Source organism: Abramis brama (assembly GCF_963993115.1).
Source record: "Abramis brama genome assembly, chromosome: 19".
NCBI lineage: Eukaryota > Metazoa > Chordata > Actinopteri > Cypriniformes > Leuciscidae > Abramis > Abramis brama.
Genome location: NC_139981.1, coordinates 21,250,818 through 21,269,817, shown reverse-complemented (window position 1 = coordinate 21,269,817; position 19,000 = coordinate 21,250,818). Strand labels below are relative to the sequence as shown.

General features: G+C 38.3%; 1 protein-coding gene across 1 annotated transcript; it reads left to right on the top strand.

The window, feature by feature from the left end:
* The first annotated feature begins 1,502 nt into the window (after nt 1-1,502).
* LOC311069232 (uncharacterized protein) lies at nt 1,503-8,003 on the top strand. The gene is made up of 4 exons (XM_084092247.1): nt 1,503-2,165; nt 5,613-5,648; nt 5,737-5,898; nt 7,330-8,003. Exons 1-4 carry the CDS (start codon nt 2,156-2,158, stop codon nt 7,539-7,541), a joined length of 420 nt encoding a protein of 139 aa, XP_083948373.1. The 5' UTR covers nt 1,503-2,155; the 3' UTR covers nt 7,542-8,003.
* Nucleotides 8,004-19,000: the final 10,997 nt, after the last annotated feature.

Sequence of the window (19,000 nt, the reverse complement as noted above, 5' to 3'; positions counted from 1 at the left end):
GAAATAACGAGATATTATGTCGAAATAATATATTATGTCGAAATAACGACTTATCATGTCGAAATAAGACTTCTTAATAAACACTGTAAAAAATGATCGTAATTTTAACGGTAAAAGACTGTAAAACTGCTACAGTGAAAAACTGTTAATTGGTTAACAGAAAGTTTCCGTACTATATACGGTAAATAACTGTGATAGATCTAACGGTACATTTAATGTAATTTTACTGTAACATACCGTTACATTTACAGTTTTTGAAAGTGAAAAAACAACTCATTGTATAATTTACAGTGAAAAACCGTAAATTGACATTCCCACAATTCCCTGTGACACTTCACATTTGATGTATTTTTGTTGAAATAACTATGTTTGTTTCTTCATAGTTTTCTTCTTTTTTCTAATCAGTTATGTACATTAGGGGTTTATGTTACATTTAATGTTGTTAAATTAATGTTTATTGCATTTTTAAAATGTCATGTGTTACCATGATGGTGTTTAATGTTTGTGTGAAGGACACTGTGCAGCTTCTATATTAGTATTAACTTTCTTGTGGAAGAACTGTTTGTGTTGAGCTTTGATTGATCATGTGACTCTCATCACTGCTGTGATTGGTGGTTATCAGTGTACAAAACAGATATTAATACTTCAATAGGACGGTAAATTAACATTATATCATATTACTGAAATCCAATGTTAAATATACAGTTTTTTTCCGTAAAAACAATGGGAAGAAATTACAATATTTTTTTTATAGTAAATTTTTTTTACAGTATTTTTCCGTTTTTTAACAGAAATTTTCTGGCGCCTCTGCTGCCAGAAAATTGCCGTTTTTTTGCGTTTTTTTTTTTTTTTTACAGTGAATAATAAATTAATAATAATAATAATACCAATAATAATATTGATGATAATAATAATAATTAATATAGTAATAATAATCATTGCTATATCAAGCCAACCTCACTGCATGCTATCTTAAGGTAAACTTGCACTAGCTAATGTTGGACTACTGAGACGTTAGTCACGGCCAAGCTATTTCATTGTAGCCTATTTTGTAATTCAAAGGATATTCAAAATATTTCAAGACAGTGCACCTTCTGGTCAAAAGTTATACATATTTTCCAAAAATGTTGATAACTTTTGAATAAATCTGCCTATTGTAATGCCACTGGTAAGGTTTGTCATTGTCACCTCACTCTGACCACATCACATCGATTTCGTAATGCGCCACCTATTGGTCGAAAATGATATAGGCTACCATTTAACCATAAGTTAGGCTACTGTTTGATTTTTCAGCCATTTGCCCAAAATCCTCCAAAAAGTGTTTAATTGCTGGTTGCAGTTGGTCTGACACTCCCAGCAATGTTGGCATGTCTTGTCTGCTTTTCAAATCTAACCTAAACAGTGTTAGATTTTAATAAAAATAAAAAAACATTCAAAATCGGGATGCGTTTTCCAGGTTATCTTTGTTTTTTTAACAGTAGCCTAACTTCGGGTCACGTGACAGGCACAAACAGTGGTTCGACTTCGAGTGAGAGGCGCATTTAACGCTCATGGGACGCAAGGCAGATGCATAATAGCGGTGTGCATAATACCATAATGCACACCATGCGGTGTGCATAATGCATAATACCATAGCGGTGGCAGGTCGCGGGACAGGCGCGTATAGCGGTGGCAGGTCGAGTGACAGGCGCGTATAGCGGTGGCAGGTCGCGGGACAGCCGCGTATAGCGGTGGCAGGTCGAGTGACAGGCGCGTATAGCGGTGGCAGGTCGCGGGACAGGCGCGTATAGCGGTGGCAGGTCGAGTGACAGGCACGTATAGCGGTGGCAGGTCGCGGGACAGCCGCGTATAGCGGTGGCAGGTCGAGTGACAGGCCTCGCGTATAGCGGTGGCAGGTCGCGGGACAGGCGCATATAGCGGTGGCAGGTCGAGTGACAGGCGCGGCAGGTCGAGTGACAGGCGCGTATAGCGGTGGCAGGTCGAGTGACAGGCGCCAGTGGCAGCTGCCCCTGCCACGGAAAGATTTTACTCCCTCTCTCTAAACGTCATTTCCAAGCAAGCAGTTTCGGTTTACTTTCGTCATTCCGTCTGCAGCATATAGCCATTGCTGTGGTGCTACCAAGTTACAAACTCTTGTGCTACAATCTTCTAAATCATGAAGCGCGGTAAGTAGCGCAAACATTTGCTTTTTTATTAATATGAGATGTTATGCAAGTGTAAAATGCAGGAGGTATGAACTCCTTTTGCAGGACATTCAATTAGAAATAGGATAATCGGTAATGTTCAAATGTATGGCGTAACAATTAAAAATTAACAACATAAATGTTCAATCAGAAAATAAAATCGTAATATTTAGATATTTGTTGTTCTTAAGCCTATAGGCTATTTGAGATTGTAGAGGAGAAATGTGTTCTTATAGGCTATAAAGTAGGCCTACTTAGGCTACACTGCAAAATCGTTGTAAAATAGGTTTAATGCGTGATCAGCGTTAATATTTGAAAAGTAGACGATATATTGTTTAGCTACTTTTCAAATATTCTATATAAGAAGCCGTAGTTTAATATTAGGCTAGTCTATATTTTAATATTTTGCCCATGCACATTTGTAATGTTTGTATAGGAAACGGCTTCGAACGCGACTCAAACAATCAGAATGGACTTTAGTCTATTGTATTTTGTTTTATGTGCATGCATGTTTAGAAAGAATCAATCGAGAACCGGAACTATCCGTTTTAAGGAAATAAGAACAATTAAAAAATAAGATTTCCCCAAAAGGATTGTTACAAAATAACTGACACCGACATTCTTCCTCTGTTTTGCTTGATACATCAGCAAAAAGTTGCTTTTTGACTTTTAGTAGCCTATCTCTCTAATCTTATTCAAATTCATTAGGCCTATTTGTCAGGTAGTAGGTAATTGAATTGAACATTTAAGAATTCCAAAATAATTTAGGGCATGTAGGCCTGGGCCATTCCAGCGAATGGGTGACATTTGCGTGTTGTAACTCTTCAAAATTAAATTGTATTTTTATATTTGTTCAACATTGAATCTAATACTACACATATTTAACTATTCAAAATGTGCATTGGTCAATCTCAGGCAACCTGATTAATTTTTTTTTTTTCAAGGTTTCTAAGCAGAAGATGGATGCATGTTACATGTAAAAAATAGTAACAGGAATGAACACTTGGTAATAGGAATGAACATAACAGAAATGAGTGTCCATGTGTGTGCATGAGAGAGGGTACATGTGCATAAGGTTTCTGTGTTGAAGTGATGTACTATGTTCTAGTTGTACTTCACAGCGAAGGAGGTGGAAAGAGAAAGAAGGGGAGAGAGAGGGAAGTTAAGACAAAAAATGGAGAAAAGAGAGGGTTGCGGGTGTGTTTCGCTCCTTCCATTGCAATATGCCATAGGTGGGTGTTTCTGGCACCTGCATAGTATGGGTTTTCTCCATCTTCTACAAAATATGAGAAAGACAAAACGTTTAAGTCACTTCGTGGTGGACTGGCTTCCTGGAAGTATATGGTTTTCACATTGTAAAACTAATGCTAATGTCTACAATATAAGTAATTGCAACCTTAAAACTCATAATTCAGGTGAATAGTATTAAATAAACTAATATTTACAGTATTAAATCAACAAAACAGAGGACTCTACTCACTCCTGTTACTTTAACTCACTCCTGTTATTTTTCATAAGTAACAGGACTGAAAGTAACAGGATTGAGTTTAAGCAAAAAGTTATCAAATACATGGCATATGGCCACATAGCATACATGCTAATAGCATGAGAACTCTGAGCAAATTCTAGTGACTTACCAAAAGTTCATATTTTTAAAATAAACAAATAAAATCTAAGAAATAATTTAGGTAACAGTATGTTGAGATTGACCTTCTCAGTCATATTTACAATTTCATCAAATATACAGATATTAAAATGAGAGAATTTACTTTGGTCTTCCCATTGCCTTCAGAAGATCCAGATGATGCAACTTCCTGTTGAAAATGTGTCTTGTGGAATATTCCAAGTTTTTCAGAGGGGGGGGATGTGTTGGGGTAAAACCCGGGGACACGACTAATATGTGTATTTTATCTAAAATATTAGATAAAATATTTTTTTCTCATGAAAAAAAGACATTTTAAAGCATAGATTGGATAGGATATAAAGTCAGATTTCTGAAGGATTTTAAAGGTCCCGTTTTTCGTGTGTTTTTGAAGCTTTGATTGTGTTTACAGTGTGCAATAGGCCTATAACATGTGTTCATGTTTCGCGTGTAAAAAAAACAGTATTTTTAACACAATTTACTTATCTGTATACCGCTGTTTTCACTGTCCTAAGAACGGGCTGATTAATTCCTTGTTCTATGAAGTCCCTCCTTCAGAAATACGTAACAAGTTCTGATTGTGCCAGCGGTTCCTGTGTTGTGATTCGACAGCAGCTTAGCGCACGTTGCCCGGAAAGGTCACGCCTCTTACCATAACGTGGAGATGCATACGCATGCGCATAAATTGTAACCATTGATCTCTAAGGCCCCGTTTACACGTACATGGTTATTTTGAAAAACGGAGACATTTCCCTTCGTTTGCACCCTTCGTTTACACGCAAACGGAGGATTCGCCAATGAAACCGATTCTTTCTAAAAACTCCGGCCAGAGTGGAGATTTTGAAAATCTTCGTTTGCACGTTTGCATGTAAACAGAGAAAAACGGAGTTTTAGGCAGCGACGTCACAGAATGTGACTATTTTCGGGATTCTGATTGGCTAAGGTGGGCTTGAGCTTCTCGTTACACTGCCACCTACAGGTTTGGCATGCTCTTGACAGCATATACACAGGTTCGTGTGCACGATGTTATTTTTGAAAACGAAGAGGGGAGAAATGTCCGTTTATGAAAATAGCCATCCACGTGTAAACGTAGCCTAAGTACAGCGTCCCTGGGAAGGCCAAACAAAGGTGATTGGACTCCGGGATGAAAATAACAGCGTCCCGACGACATGGCGACAAACACACTCTACAAACGCAACTCTATTCCTCTTCTCCGTGGGAGCGCAACAAGACCACGCCCCCTGTATTCCTGTGGGCGGAGGTTAGTCAAAAAACTGTGTTCTAGTGACGTCATTAAAGAAGGAAGTAGAGGGATGTAGTCCAAACCGGCCGTTCGCTGTAGGCGTCTTCTGTTAAATAAAATATCTCGCTTGGCATTGAACTTTGAGCTTTATAATTTTACAGATATTATCTATACTCTTCCAACAATGTTACACACTAACTAAAGTTTGAAACATGGGATCACGAAGAACAGGACCTTTAATCATTATATTTCATGGTAAGTTTAGAGATCGAGAGTGAGGACATGCAGAAAATGCTTTTTTTTGTGTGTGTGTGTTCTTTGTAGTTTTTATTTATGTTTTTAATTATACATTTTAAATTTGTAGTTAGCTTAATGTGCAGGACATTTTGCTTAATAATAAAATTAATTTTAGAGTTAATTTTAATGCAATTTTATACATATAATGTCCTGGGGACAGAAATGTCACCCTTTCGGTGGAATGGCTCGCCTACAGACTGTTATAAATAAATTCTGCAGTGATTTCATCAGGTTTATTCTTTTTCAGGACTCTTCACCATAATTGGGGTCGCAACTGGGGCAGGTAAAGTTGTTCTGAGGGTTGTTTCTTCAAATGAACTCCTATCAGTTGTAGCCTACAGAAGATAGTTAGTGCTGTTTATGTCCATTAGTTGGTGCTGTTGTATTGGCTCCGGTGGCGCTCACCATGGCTGGGTTCACCTCTGCTGGTATAGCAGCGGGTTCTCTGGGTGCCAGCATGATGTCATCAGCAGCCATCGCCAACGGGGGAGGAGTGGCTGCGGGGAGTTTGGTTGCGCTCCTTCAGTCAGCAGGTATTTTTTTTATTAAAAGTTTAAAGGAAGTTGCGATAGTCTTTTCTTCCATATTGTGACATATATCCAGATGAAACGGCTTTTTGACCAAGAAAAAATGTTGGGAGTTGTGGGATGGTTGTGGTTTGCTATTGCTGTGATGTCATGTGAGTGACAGGTTGTCCTGCCCTCACGCCAGTAAGCACGTCATTAGAGAAGAGATATCTCTGCAAGAGGGAGGAGAACCTATTTTGATTAAAGATTAACACGGCACATAAAATACTTTTAAGTATAAATAATTTATAATAAATGCACTTTAAAGTAATAAGAAAATAATAAAACAATAAGTTATGGGGATATGTTTTTACATTTGCTTTAACTTGTCAAAATAAGTTAAGCAATTTTTATACAAGATTCAACCAATTTTTTAAAGTCAGTTTAATTTAATTTAATTTGAAATTACTTAAACATGATTGTTGATTGTACTTAATTTCAAACAGCAACTTTTTTTTTCTTTTTTTTTTTCAGTGTAGGCTACTGTGAAAACTGTCACTGTGAAATCAAAATAGATCATTCTTGTTTTTATTAAAAAAATGTAACAAACCTTATTTCAAATTGTGGTAGATTTTTCCCTTAATCTAACTATCTGGGGCGTCTCCAATCGACACCCAATACCTTTATACTCTAGCTCTTGCGTCTTCAGTCGACAACTGGCCGAGTTTCTTACTCTAACTAACTTGCTTCCCTAAACTAGCTCACTTCCTGCGCAGGAATAATCGACAAACAGACTTCTGCAAATGTCCTTTAAATGCTTTAATCACTGCCAGGAGATCTTTCCGAGCAGTTCTCAGGGAATCTCTCCCAAGAAGCAAGGCCGGAGGATCTCAGACAAATTCCATTAAGAATCCCACCAGATAACACGGATACAACAGTTTTTATAGAATCGAGACAATAAATAAGATTATAGTGACTAACATGTCACCTTCAATATGATTGGTTCAACTGGTTCAAAAGCCCCAACCTTTTCCCTCTGTCACTGACACAAGCAAACTCTGTATTTGTGATTACTTATAACAAAGTTTGAGAACTAGTCATCTGTCTGTTTCACTTACCCTGTTTGTTACTCACACTCACTCTCAAAGTCACAAGTTTTCCACAAAGAGCTTGGAAACATTTAAAAGCATATGAAGGTCGTTCTTGGAAGAAAAAACAAATGTTAGTTGATTAAATTAAAGTTGATTAATTAAAAAATCCATCACAAAACAAATAGGCCATGTGGGTGAAATGGGTGCATATTCCATTTTAAAGGAATAGTTTACCCAAACATAAAAATCATTCATTCAATCATTTCCTCATCTCCATGTCATTCTAAAAATGTTGAAGAACATGTTAGCCTATAGTCTTTTGGTGATTTCAAGATCGTCTCCTCCTCTGCACGTTCTCCCTGGTCAGGTGCTGCTGGGCTGTCTGCAGGTGCGGCAGCAGTCGTGGCATCTGTGGGTGGAGCAGCAGGTGCTGTAGTAGGTGGGGCTGCAGATTTGCTTTCTCTTTCCAAGAAACCACCTTCAGGAGGAGGAAGAGGAGGTCCACCTGAGGAGGAAGATGATGAAGAGGAGGAAGAGATGGAGATGACCCAAGAGCTTATGCAAAAAAAGCCCCAATAACTGATGATAACAATGTACTATTTGTGGAAGTACGTGTAGTTAAAGTGTGTATATATATACACATTTTATGCACCTGCCATTTCAACTTAAAAATATGAGGGATGTAATTTGTACTTTTCCCTTGCTTTATGGAAATTAAACTAAATTAATTTTTTTTTTTTAAAGTTATATTTCTGTGTGGATCCAGTTAAGGGAATTTTATAGCCATTTACTTCCCATGTTCTCGGTTACAATAGGTTACCGCAATTTGTAAGTCAGTCTTTGGTCAAACTTCTCTCACATGGCAGCCTTGTTCTTGTAATTGACATAACAGCAAGCCTAATTAATCAGACCCGTATAATCGAGTCTGCCTTCCTTCAATGTTTGTCTATTGTTCTGCTCTATTTGTTTGATTTGGTTTCAGTTTCCTTTCTTGGCCAGTGTCATAGGCTACTATACAAAACCAATAAAATACAAAATGCGTATCTTTCAAATATTTTATCGCTTGGAGAGCTTTGAAGCTGTCAGTAGGGAGAAAAACATGTTATGGCTTTCATGGAGGAATTTAAACTTTTACAATTAAACTCTTAGTTAACCATTAATATATCCTGTCAAACAAAGTAGCAAAGATGTTATGTCACAGATTTTATAAAACAATATAAATTGTGTAGCGCATAGATATCATATATAAACGCTAGATGTCTTATGGCGCAGTCACTTCCGGCATCACCGTTCGGCCATCTTGTCACAGTGAAGCTGTGCATTAAGGTGAATGATCAGCATGCACACAAATCCTCTTATCTCGCTGAAATCTTGACGGATTTGCAAACGGTTTGGTTTCTTACAAACGTTATTAACGTGGCTATAATTCCGAATGCTTGAACATGTATGTTATAATTATTCATATGTATGCACTGTATGTATGCAGTGTCATAACTACATCTCTGACGTTTATAACAAACCAAACCGTTTGAAAATCGGTAGCAAATTGAGCAAGTTATGGTTATTTAAAAGTACATGCACCATTAAACGAGTGAGCGAGCACACTGTGGCAAGATGGCCGCCACGTGCGGACGTCGACCTCCATTGGCCAGCAGCGAGCACGAGACATCTAGCCTTTATATGATATCTATGGTGTAGCGTATGTCATAAGTCATCGCGCGCATGCGTGTTTAAACTTTCATGAGGTAATCGAAACCTATTACAGCGCATGCGTGTTCAATTGTGTGAGTGGGTTTTTTTTGTGTGTGTGTGTGTGTGTGTTTTTAGGGGCCAAGCCCCGAAGGGGCTATGGCACCTATTGTATCTGTTAGTTTTCTTATTATTAGGGGCCAAGCCCCGAAGGGGCTATGGCACCTATTGTATCTGTTAGTTTTCTTATTATTATTATTATTATTATTCTTCTTCCTCCTCTTGAAGTCTATGGCAGCCCTATGAACCATACATAGGAAAATGATGAAATTTGGCACACTTGTAGTGATGGTAATGAAAAGTAATTGTAGCAATTTTTGAGTCTCTAGGTCCAACTCTATAGCGCCACCAGCAGTTCAAAAATTCAACATTGAAATGGTTATAACTTTTGAACCCTTTGATCTAGAAAAATGAAACTTAGTACACCTGATTCATCTCATCATGCTGATTAGAACCAATATCTTACATTAAGACTCCGCCCATTACAGTAGTGGCCATTTTGAAAAGTACAGTATGCAGTTTTTTTGCTACTCCTCCTTCAAAATTGGTCTAATTTTGTCCAAACATGTACTCAAATGATCTTCGGACTGAGCCGCATAAAAGTACTGTCCCCGATTTTTTTTATTCTTCTCTGATCAAAAGTTATGACGTCGCAAACTTAACGAGGTCGACCCAAAATTGGTTCAGAAGCTATAGCTCGGCCAAACTTTGATCAATCGAAACGAAAATTGGTACACTTCATCGGAAGCATGATCTGAGGTTCCATGCCAAAGTTGGGAACAGCGCCACCTACGGGTCATGAGATATGGAAAATGCATATTTTGGCCAATAACTTATGAACAGTTTGTCAGAAAATTATAAACTTGGTGTCTATCGATTCCTTGGGTCATGACAAATCCGTGGATATCGATTTTGCCATAATGGGATGTACCACGTGTCCGCCATTTTGAATGATGTCATAATTTGCAATATCTTTTAAACTATTTGAAATTTCTTCACCAAATTTGGTATGGATCATCATTAGCATGGCCCGAAGGTACCTGAGAAATTTGATCACAGCGCCACCTAGTGTTCCAGAGATATCATTGTTTTTTTAAAAAACGCTTATAACTTTTGCTAACATTGCTTGAAATTTGATTTCTTTATGTCAATATATTCCTTGGCTTATGCCGATTTCAACGATATCTCATATGTTATTTATCAACAATGTGACTGGCCGCCATATTGGAGTGAATGTAAAACAGTTTTTTCGCTACTCCTCCTTCAAAATTGGTCTAATTTTGTCCAAACATGTACTCAAATGATCTTCGGACTGAGCCGCATAAAAGTACTGTCCCCGATTTTTTTGCTATACTGGAAAAAAAAAGTTATGATGTCGCAAACTTAATGAGGTCAACCCATAATTGGTTCAGAGGCTGTAACTTGTGAACAGTTTGTCACAAAATCATAAAATTGGTGTCTATCGATTCCTTGCGTCATGTCGAATCTGAGGATATCTATTTTGCCAGCATTGGATGTACCACATCATAAGCTATATTAGCATTAAGTTAGCTTAGCATGCTAATCTCGTTAACATGATTTTGTGTGCTCATTCACACACTGAAGCCTCTCCTCTGCAGCTTTGTAAAACATGTCCTCTGGGTGGCGCAAGTGGTTCAACCATGCGTCATGAATCCCGAACCATTGTGGTCGTGGGTTCGAGACCAGTGTGGGGCGACTTTGAAATTGTGTATAAAATAATAATTTAAATTCCTTCCGGCTCTGCACTGCTGTTGGTGCTTAAATGCTAGCTGTGCTGCTGTAATTGATGTGCTTACTGTGCTTGATGTACATTAAATTTCTGATGTTTTGCTCTTCTGGCTCCGCATTGCGCTACAGCGGCTGTTGCTTGCTCTGCCTTGCAGGGCTTGGCCCCGTATTGCTGCTTGCAGCTATATTTATTATTATTATTATTCTTCTTCCTCCTCTTGAAGTCTATGGCAGCCCTATGAACCATACATAGGAAAATGATGAAATTTGGCACACTTGTAGTGATGGTAATGAAAAGTAATTGTAGCAATTTTTGAGTCTCTAGGTCCAACTCTATAGCGCCACCAGCAGTTCAAAAATTCAACATTGAAATGGTTATAACTTTTGAACCCTTTGATCTAGAAAAATGAAACTTAGTACACCTGATTCATCTCATCATGCTGATTAGAACCAATATCTTACATTAAGACTCCGCCCATTACAGTAGTGGCCATTTTGAAAAGTACAGTATGCAGTTTTTTTGCTACTCCTCCTTCAAAATTGGTCTAATTTTGTCCAAACATGTACTCAAATGATCTTCGGACTGAGCCGCATAAAAGTACTGTCCCCGATTTTTTTTATTCTTCTCTGATCAAAAGTTATGACGTCGCAAACTTAACGAGGTCGACCCAAAATTGGTTCAGAAGCTATAGCTCGGCCAAACTTTGATCAATCGAAACGAAAATTGGTACACTTCATCGGAAGCATGATCTGAGGTTCCATGCCAAAGTTGGGAACAGCGCCACCTACGGGTCATGAGATATGGAAAATGCATATTTTGGCCAATAACTTATGAACAGTTTGTCAGAAAATTATAAACTTGGTGTCTATCGATTCCTTGGGTCATGACAAATCCGTGGATATCGATTTTGCCATGATGGGATGTACCACGTGTCCGCCATTTTGAATGATGTCATAATTTGCAATATCTTTTAAACTATTTGAAATTTCTTCACCAAATTTGGTATGGATCATCATTAGCATGGCCCGAAGGTACCTGAGAAATTTGATCACAGCGCCACCTAGTGTTCCAGAGATATCATTGTTTTTTGAAAAAACGCTTATAACTTTTGCTAACATTGCTTGAAATTTGATTTCTTTATGTCAATATATTCCTTGGCTTATGCCGATTTCAACGATATCTCATATGTTATTTATCAACAATGTGACTGGCCGCCATATTGGAGTGAATGTAAAACAGTTTTTTCGCTACTCCTCCTTCAAAATTGGTCTAATTTTGTCCAAACATGTACTCAAATGATCTTCGGACTGAGCCGCATAAAAGTACTGTCCCCGATTTTTTTGCTATACTGGAAAAAAAAAGTTATGATGTCGCAAACTTAATGAGGTCAACCCATAATTGGTTCAGAGGCTGTAACTTGTGAACACTTTGTCACAAAATCATAAAATTGGTGTCTATCGATTCCTTGCGTCATGTCGAATCTGAGGATATCTATTTTGCCAGCATTGGATGTACCACATCATAAGCTATATTAGCATTAAGTTAGCTTAGCATGCTAATCTCGTTAACATGATTTTGTGTGCTCATTCACACACTGAAGCCTCTCCTCTGCAGCTTTGTAAAACATGTCCTCTGGGTGGCGCAAGTGGTTCAACCATGCGTCATGAATCCCGAACCATTGTGGTCGTGGGTTCGAGACCAGTGTGGGGCGACTTTGAAATTGTGTATAAAATAATAATTTAAATTCCTTCCGGCTCTGCACTGCTGTTGGTGCTTAAATGCTAGCTGTGCTGCTGTAATTGATGTGCTTACTGTGCTTGATGTACATTAAATTTCTGATGTTTTGCTCTTCTGGCTCCGCATTGCGCTACAGCGGCTGTTGCTTGCTCTGCCTTGCAGGGCTTGGCCCCGTATTGCTGCTTGCAGCTATATTTTGTTGTTGTTTTTGTTGCTGTTATAATGCATCGAACAATAAACAGACATAAAAGACAGAACAGATAGAACCTCTACAGGAATGAAATGATCGAATCTTCATGTAAAGTTTCACAAACAAATTTAAAAGAAAGACAAAAGATAACAGCCTATAAACAAACACAGCGAAGACATTATGCATCAGTGGCATTATATATATTATATATATAGGCCTATATTTCAAGGATCTGTCAAAGAAATTTGAGAAATGCAAAGAAAGTCAAAAAGTAGGCTGCAAGTTAGAGAATGTTTGCTTATGAATGAAAACAGTTTCCAACAACAACAACAAAAATTAACAATCTAAGTAGGCTAATTTAAGTACCTATTAATTGTACCTTTATAGTATCAGATTCTATCTTTACGTCATCGCGCTACAGTCTGCAGGGAGGACCAGAGCTTGTTGTCTCTGATGTTAGTTTCGATTTCCTTTCTTGAGAAGTGAGACACCCAGAACGCTATTTAAGCAAGCTCTCACATATTGAGATCAGTGTAAAGCAAGAGCATCCTGTTTGTTCGTTTTAACAGAGTCGATTTAAGATGGATCCCTGTAAGTAGCCTATATTTTAATTATTCTAACTAGAATTTTAAATGTTTATCAATAAATGAGTTTACTTGTGTTTTCTATCTTCCCTCTAGTAACGCTTATTGCAACAGGTGCAGCAGCAGGTAAAATTCTTACAAATATATTATAAACTATATTTCTGCCTGGTTTCACAGGCACGGCTTAAGCCTCTTAAATGCATGTTTGAGCTGTTTTAACTGAAAGGAACTTGCACTGACATATCTTAAAATATGTCAATGCTTTTTTTTTCTCAAGATGCACATCAGTAGGCTAATGTGTTTTTCTAAGACATTTTTAAAAGCTACTGAGATGTCTAATGTAACTGGCCTAATCCTGGATTAATTATAAAGCCCTGTCTGAAACCAGGGCTGCGTTCAGCCCCGACAAAAAGTTGCAAAACTTTTTTAAAAACGGTAACGGTGGTGCGTTGAACACCGTGTTCCTATGTGTGATCCAGCATTTGCCTCGCATTTCAGGATGAAAAGACAAACTTTTCAGGTGAAGGATAATCCACTTCTTTCCTCCGAGACTAGGCTATATGACCGTATTATTTTTATTGTGAGTATTAGGCTTATCACTATTGCTGATCACTGTTGATATGCTAGTGATACATTTGACACTGAAGCTTCAAAGCGCGTATCGAGTAGCCTACGCAGCGCAATTTCTCATGAAGTTTCGTGCCAGAGCGCGTATTGTTTTCAGAGAAACACGTGATCAACGAAAAACGAAGTGCTTCATGAGGCTTCAAATCGGATAAACAAAAGCAAAGCAAAAAAAAAGCAAAAAAAAAACATTAACATTAACTAAACATTATATAAAAATATCAAAGGATTCACAAACGAAATAGTTTCAATTGCTTTCTTATTGTGGGAATGAAAGAATTATCTTGATATATAATTGCATTTCTTTTTCAAGAACCAAAAACAAAGGTAGGGTTTTATTGAACTTACATTTATGCAAATGGGATTTAGCAAAAAAAAAAAAAAAAATTACATTTATAATAGTAGCCTACACTTTCCTTTTATTTTTGAGGGAATATTATTAATACCAAATATAACATTTTCTAAACACAAAGAAAAAGTGGGCTCAATGTTGTCAATTATAAATCTAGACAAATCTTTCTAAAATTTTCTTACATGAGCGCAATGCCAAAATAAATGAAACAAGGTTTCAGCTCATATCAATATCCTTTTTTAATTTAACAAGAAAATTATTTACTGGGTAGTATAAGATTTTGAAACTTATTTCCTTTATTTTATTTACCAATAAATATTTAAAGTCCAGATGGCCTTCCATAATAAACCTTCAACCAGTCTATTCCCCCTATTCCCCCCAGCGCACCGGTTTGAGCTTGAACGTGGCCCAGGCCTTTATATTTTATAGGTCTATCTGCTGTTTTATGTTATTTTGTCAAAATTAACATTATATCAAATCAAAAATGTAGGTCACATCATAATGACAACATGGTGAATGTAGTACGTCCAGATTATATTCATACTACACATATTCATACTATATAGAATGTACTTTTTAGTGGCTGTGAAGTAATTAGGCCTAGGCCTATTTGTTCAAAATAAGTGCCTGTTCAATAGAGTACGCAATTTCGGATAAAGCCACAGAAAATTAGTTTTTTTTAAAAACCCTGATTTTGTTATTTTAATGGAATTTGATCCACCTGAACTACTGTGTTTCTCGTTTCTCCTAATAGCGGGAGCAATTGTTGCAGCTCCTGCTGTTCTAACAGCGGCCGGTTTCACCGCCGGTGGAATTGCTGCAGGTTCAATTGCCTCCACTTTGATGTCAGCTACTGCCGTGGCGAACGGAGGAGGGGTCGCAGCTGGAAGTGTGGTAGCTGTTCTTCAGTCTGCTGGTGAGCCAAATATCTGGATTTTTTATTTTTTATCATCTTTGCACTTTAACAATAAAACTGATTTATGCAAGGGGCAAATAGGCTACACAATTGTTTTCATGTCATTTTTCATGTCATTAGGTGCTGCGGGAATCCCTTTGGCAGGTCAAGCCATCGTGGGGGCTTTGGGAGCTACAGTGGGGGCAGTTGCTAGCATGGCTAGCAACTATACTGTGTAACTAGTTTAAATCTGTGCAATTATTGTATGTTACAAAAAAAAGAAAAGAAATCATTATATTATCATTATCTTACTGTATGTCTAAGTGATTAACATCAGTGGCCTATCTGTATCAGTTTAGGTGTAAGGGTGCTGTTTATAAGCAAATAAAATGAAAACAAATAGTCTCTTGCTGTAATTTATTTATCATAAAGTAATGTTGTGTAATTAACTGTGACTGCTCAGTTACTCACTTAAACTCATAAGGGGAGTTTTCCTAATGAAAAAAGTTTCTCAGATTGCAACCATTGGAAGAACACACTGGAGCCATAAGGCACTGTTTGGTACTTAAGTAACTTTAATTTATATTATTTCTCAATATATTTCTCATTATATATTATAATCCTCATTGCCTCAAACCATGCCCTTAATGATGGGGTTACTGGAGAAACACAATTGACAGTATTTAGAGTTCTTGCAAAAGCATATAGGTTCTGTGTTATAAATTCTTCATAAAAATGAGAAGTTCTCCAAATTATTCCACCATGTGGTTTCACAAGGGATACAATTTGTTCCTGGCTTTATGCACATTATTGTCATGGGTGGCTGCTCTGAATTAAGCACATGACGCAGGAGAATAATATGCAAATAATCTTTAATCCAAAACTCACGGAACAGGCAGGGAAACAGATTAACACACTTCAACATTGACCTAGACAGGACAAAGAACTGAACCGAACATGGAGAATAAATAAATACACAGGAACTAATGAGAAAATGAATCAGACGAAAGGAATAATGATCAAACAAGGAAACTGGGTCAAACTACCAGATAAGGAAGACAGAACCGAAACATAACATAACTGACAATTATATGCATTTCACATTTGTTGTGTATTGTTGTATTTTGTTGTTGTGTTGTCAATATGCGGTAATTTTAAACGCATTACAATCTGCCATGTTCTCTAATACAATACAACCTGACCAGCAGAGGCTTCCCTTAAAATGTTGAAACAATTCTCTGTAAACATTTTTAAACCCGTAAACTGAGCCTCATATGTGTAACTCTGATTGTAGATTACCATTAATAAAATTCTAAATGGTGTAATGGCACAGAAATTAGAGACTCCCACAATGCCTTAGTTAGTACATAGCTACACCCAGTGCTGGATATGTTGTGCAAAAGAACAGCAAAAGTGTTAACCGTGTGCTCTCAATGTGCATTGTTTTTGTTTTTGTTTTGTTTTTTCTTTGTTAGTTTTTTTTTCTCTTTATTGATTGATATTTATGTCTGATTTGATTAAGCTGAATGAAATGTCACATGAGTAATGAGAGTGTGTATATTTGTGATTGGTTGTTTGATTAATAAAAATCACCTTGAGTGAGCACAGCTGTTGCTGTGTGTGTTGCAAGCTATACGTTGTTGCGTTTACTCTGTGAACAGGTTATGGGCCTAGAAAGTCAAGAAGTCAAGCGTTTGTTTAAGTAGAGCCATGAGTAGGCCTAACGCCAGAAAAACGGAACATAGCGGTCGCTGGTCGCGGCTACTGTTCGACGGGGATGAAAAGAATTATGAACTTTGGGAGGTTAAGTTTTTGGGCCACCTCCGGCTGCAAGGCCTGAAAGAGATAATTACTACAGAATCAGCAGGTGTGGAGACACCGGAAGAAGCGGCTTCAAATGCCGAGGCATATGCAGAATTAATCCAGTTCTTGGACGATAAAAGTTTGTCGCTTGTAATGCGAGAGGCAGCCGACGATGGGCGCGCAGCGCAGCGCTAAAGATTTTAAGAGACTACTACGCAGGTAAAGGAAAGCCACGAGTAATATGTATACTGAGCTAACCTCGCTTCAAAAATCAAGCAGCGAGAGTGTGACTGAATATGTTATTCGTGCTGAAACTGCTATCACGGCTTTACGAAATGCTGGAGAGACTTTGAGTGACGGACTGCTGGTGGCTATGGTTCTAAAGGGGCTTCCTGAGACTTTTAAACAGTTCGCCATCCATATAACGCAATCGGATGACAGGATAACGTTTGCTGAATTTAAAACAAAGCTTCGGAGCTACGAGGACATCGAAAAGATGCGTTCTCCAGCTGCAGAGGATAATGTAATGGCTGTGCGGACAAAACAGTGGCCTGCGAGACCCACCAGTGTTGACTCAACTGAACGGGCTGCAGCGGATGTGGTGTGCTACAGATGCGGTCTGAAGGGACACATTGCCCGTGCTTGCCGGTGTCGTGCCGAAAAGTGATGGTCCGCCGAAAATTGATTGCGCCCAGTCTCTTTACGTCTACAGCTGGATCAAACAGACATAACGTGCAAATAACCATCAGTTTATGTCCGTGGTAATAGCAAAGATATGTCTGTGTGATACTTTAACGTTTCTTTTAACATAATAATAACAATTGTGGCCATATAAGTGTTTGCAGTTTATAGCTTAATCAGGTATGACATTTACATGATTATAGGAAATAATAGAAGCCTGTTGTTGTTTGTATTTGGAAAACGGACTGTAGCCTATAATAACATGACTTACTGCTGAGCTATATATAAAATAAAGACATGATCTCTTTTGCAATTATATGACTGCATTATTTTACCTGCTGTGTACCAACCAATCCAGCCCTTTTTACCTGTTAAAATACCTTTAAATGTTGAAAGCAACCCATAAAATGCAGTATGCTACTTACAACAAAATGATTGAAGCCTGTACTTATTGCAATAAATAATGCAATCAATTTTCGGCAGACCATCACTTTTCGGCACGACACCGGCGCAAACTGTGGTGCAGCCACTGCAAGAGTAATACTCATCGCGACGTAACCTGCAGGAGGAGACGGCGCCAGGACGCAACATGGAGGGTCACCGAGGAAGCGACCGACGAGTATGTTTTCAGGGTGACCGATGGAGCGGCAGGATCCCAGCCAAACATCCAGGGTGTCGACGTGAGGGGCCTGATGGTCGACTGCGGGGCAACCTCGCATATCGTCACCGACATCTCCAAGTTTAAGAGGTTCGATGATGAGTTCCAGGCAGGGACTCATTACATGGAGCTTGCTGACGGCACAAGGTGTAAAGGAGTAGCAGAGCGCAGAGGTGATGCTGAGGTATGCTTGGTGGACATTCGCGGACGCCACCTAAAAACAGTGCTGAGACGGGCGCTGTACATTCCCTCATACCCACAGGACATATTTTCGGTACAAGCAGCGGCTTCCAGTGGAGCAAGCGTGACATTCAGGAAAGATGAGGACATTCTGGTGCACAAAGACGGTACAAAATTTCCCATTCGTTTACATGATAGATTATATTATTTACATACAGTACCTGATGGATGTGATGATCAAGTGAATGGATGTTATGATTTAAAAACATGGCATGAGATACTGGGACATTGTAATTTTGATGATGTGCAGAGATTAGAAGGTGTTGTTGATGGTATGAAAATTGAAGGTTCAACAAACAAACCTATAACTTGTGAAGTGTGCACCCGAGGCAAGTTTACACAAACCAGAAACAGAAAGCCTGATGTAAGAGCTAAAAGGCCTCTAGAGCTAGTGCACACAGATTTGGCCGGTCCAATTCACCCAGAGTCCAGAGAGGGGTATAAATATGTTTTGTCATTCACTGATGATTATACCAGTGCCGTGTTTGTATATAGTCTTAAAAGTAAAAGTGACACACTACAAGCAACGGAGAGGTTTCTTGCTGAAATGGCCCCATATGGTAAAATTCAGCGTCTTCGATCAGACAATGGCACTGAGTTTACTGCAAAGCAATACAAAACTCTGTTGGTTAAGAATGGTATGAGACACAAGACTTCTGCGCCATATTCTCCCCACCAAAATGGTACAGCAGAGCGAAATTGGCGTACACTTTTTGACATGGCACGGTGCATGCTGATATAGAGTGAGCTACCTAAAGATTTATGGCCTTATGCA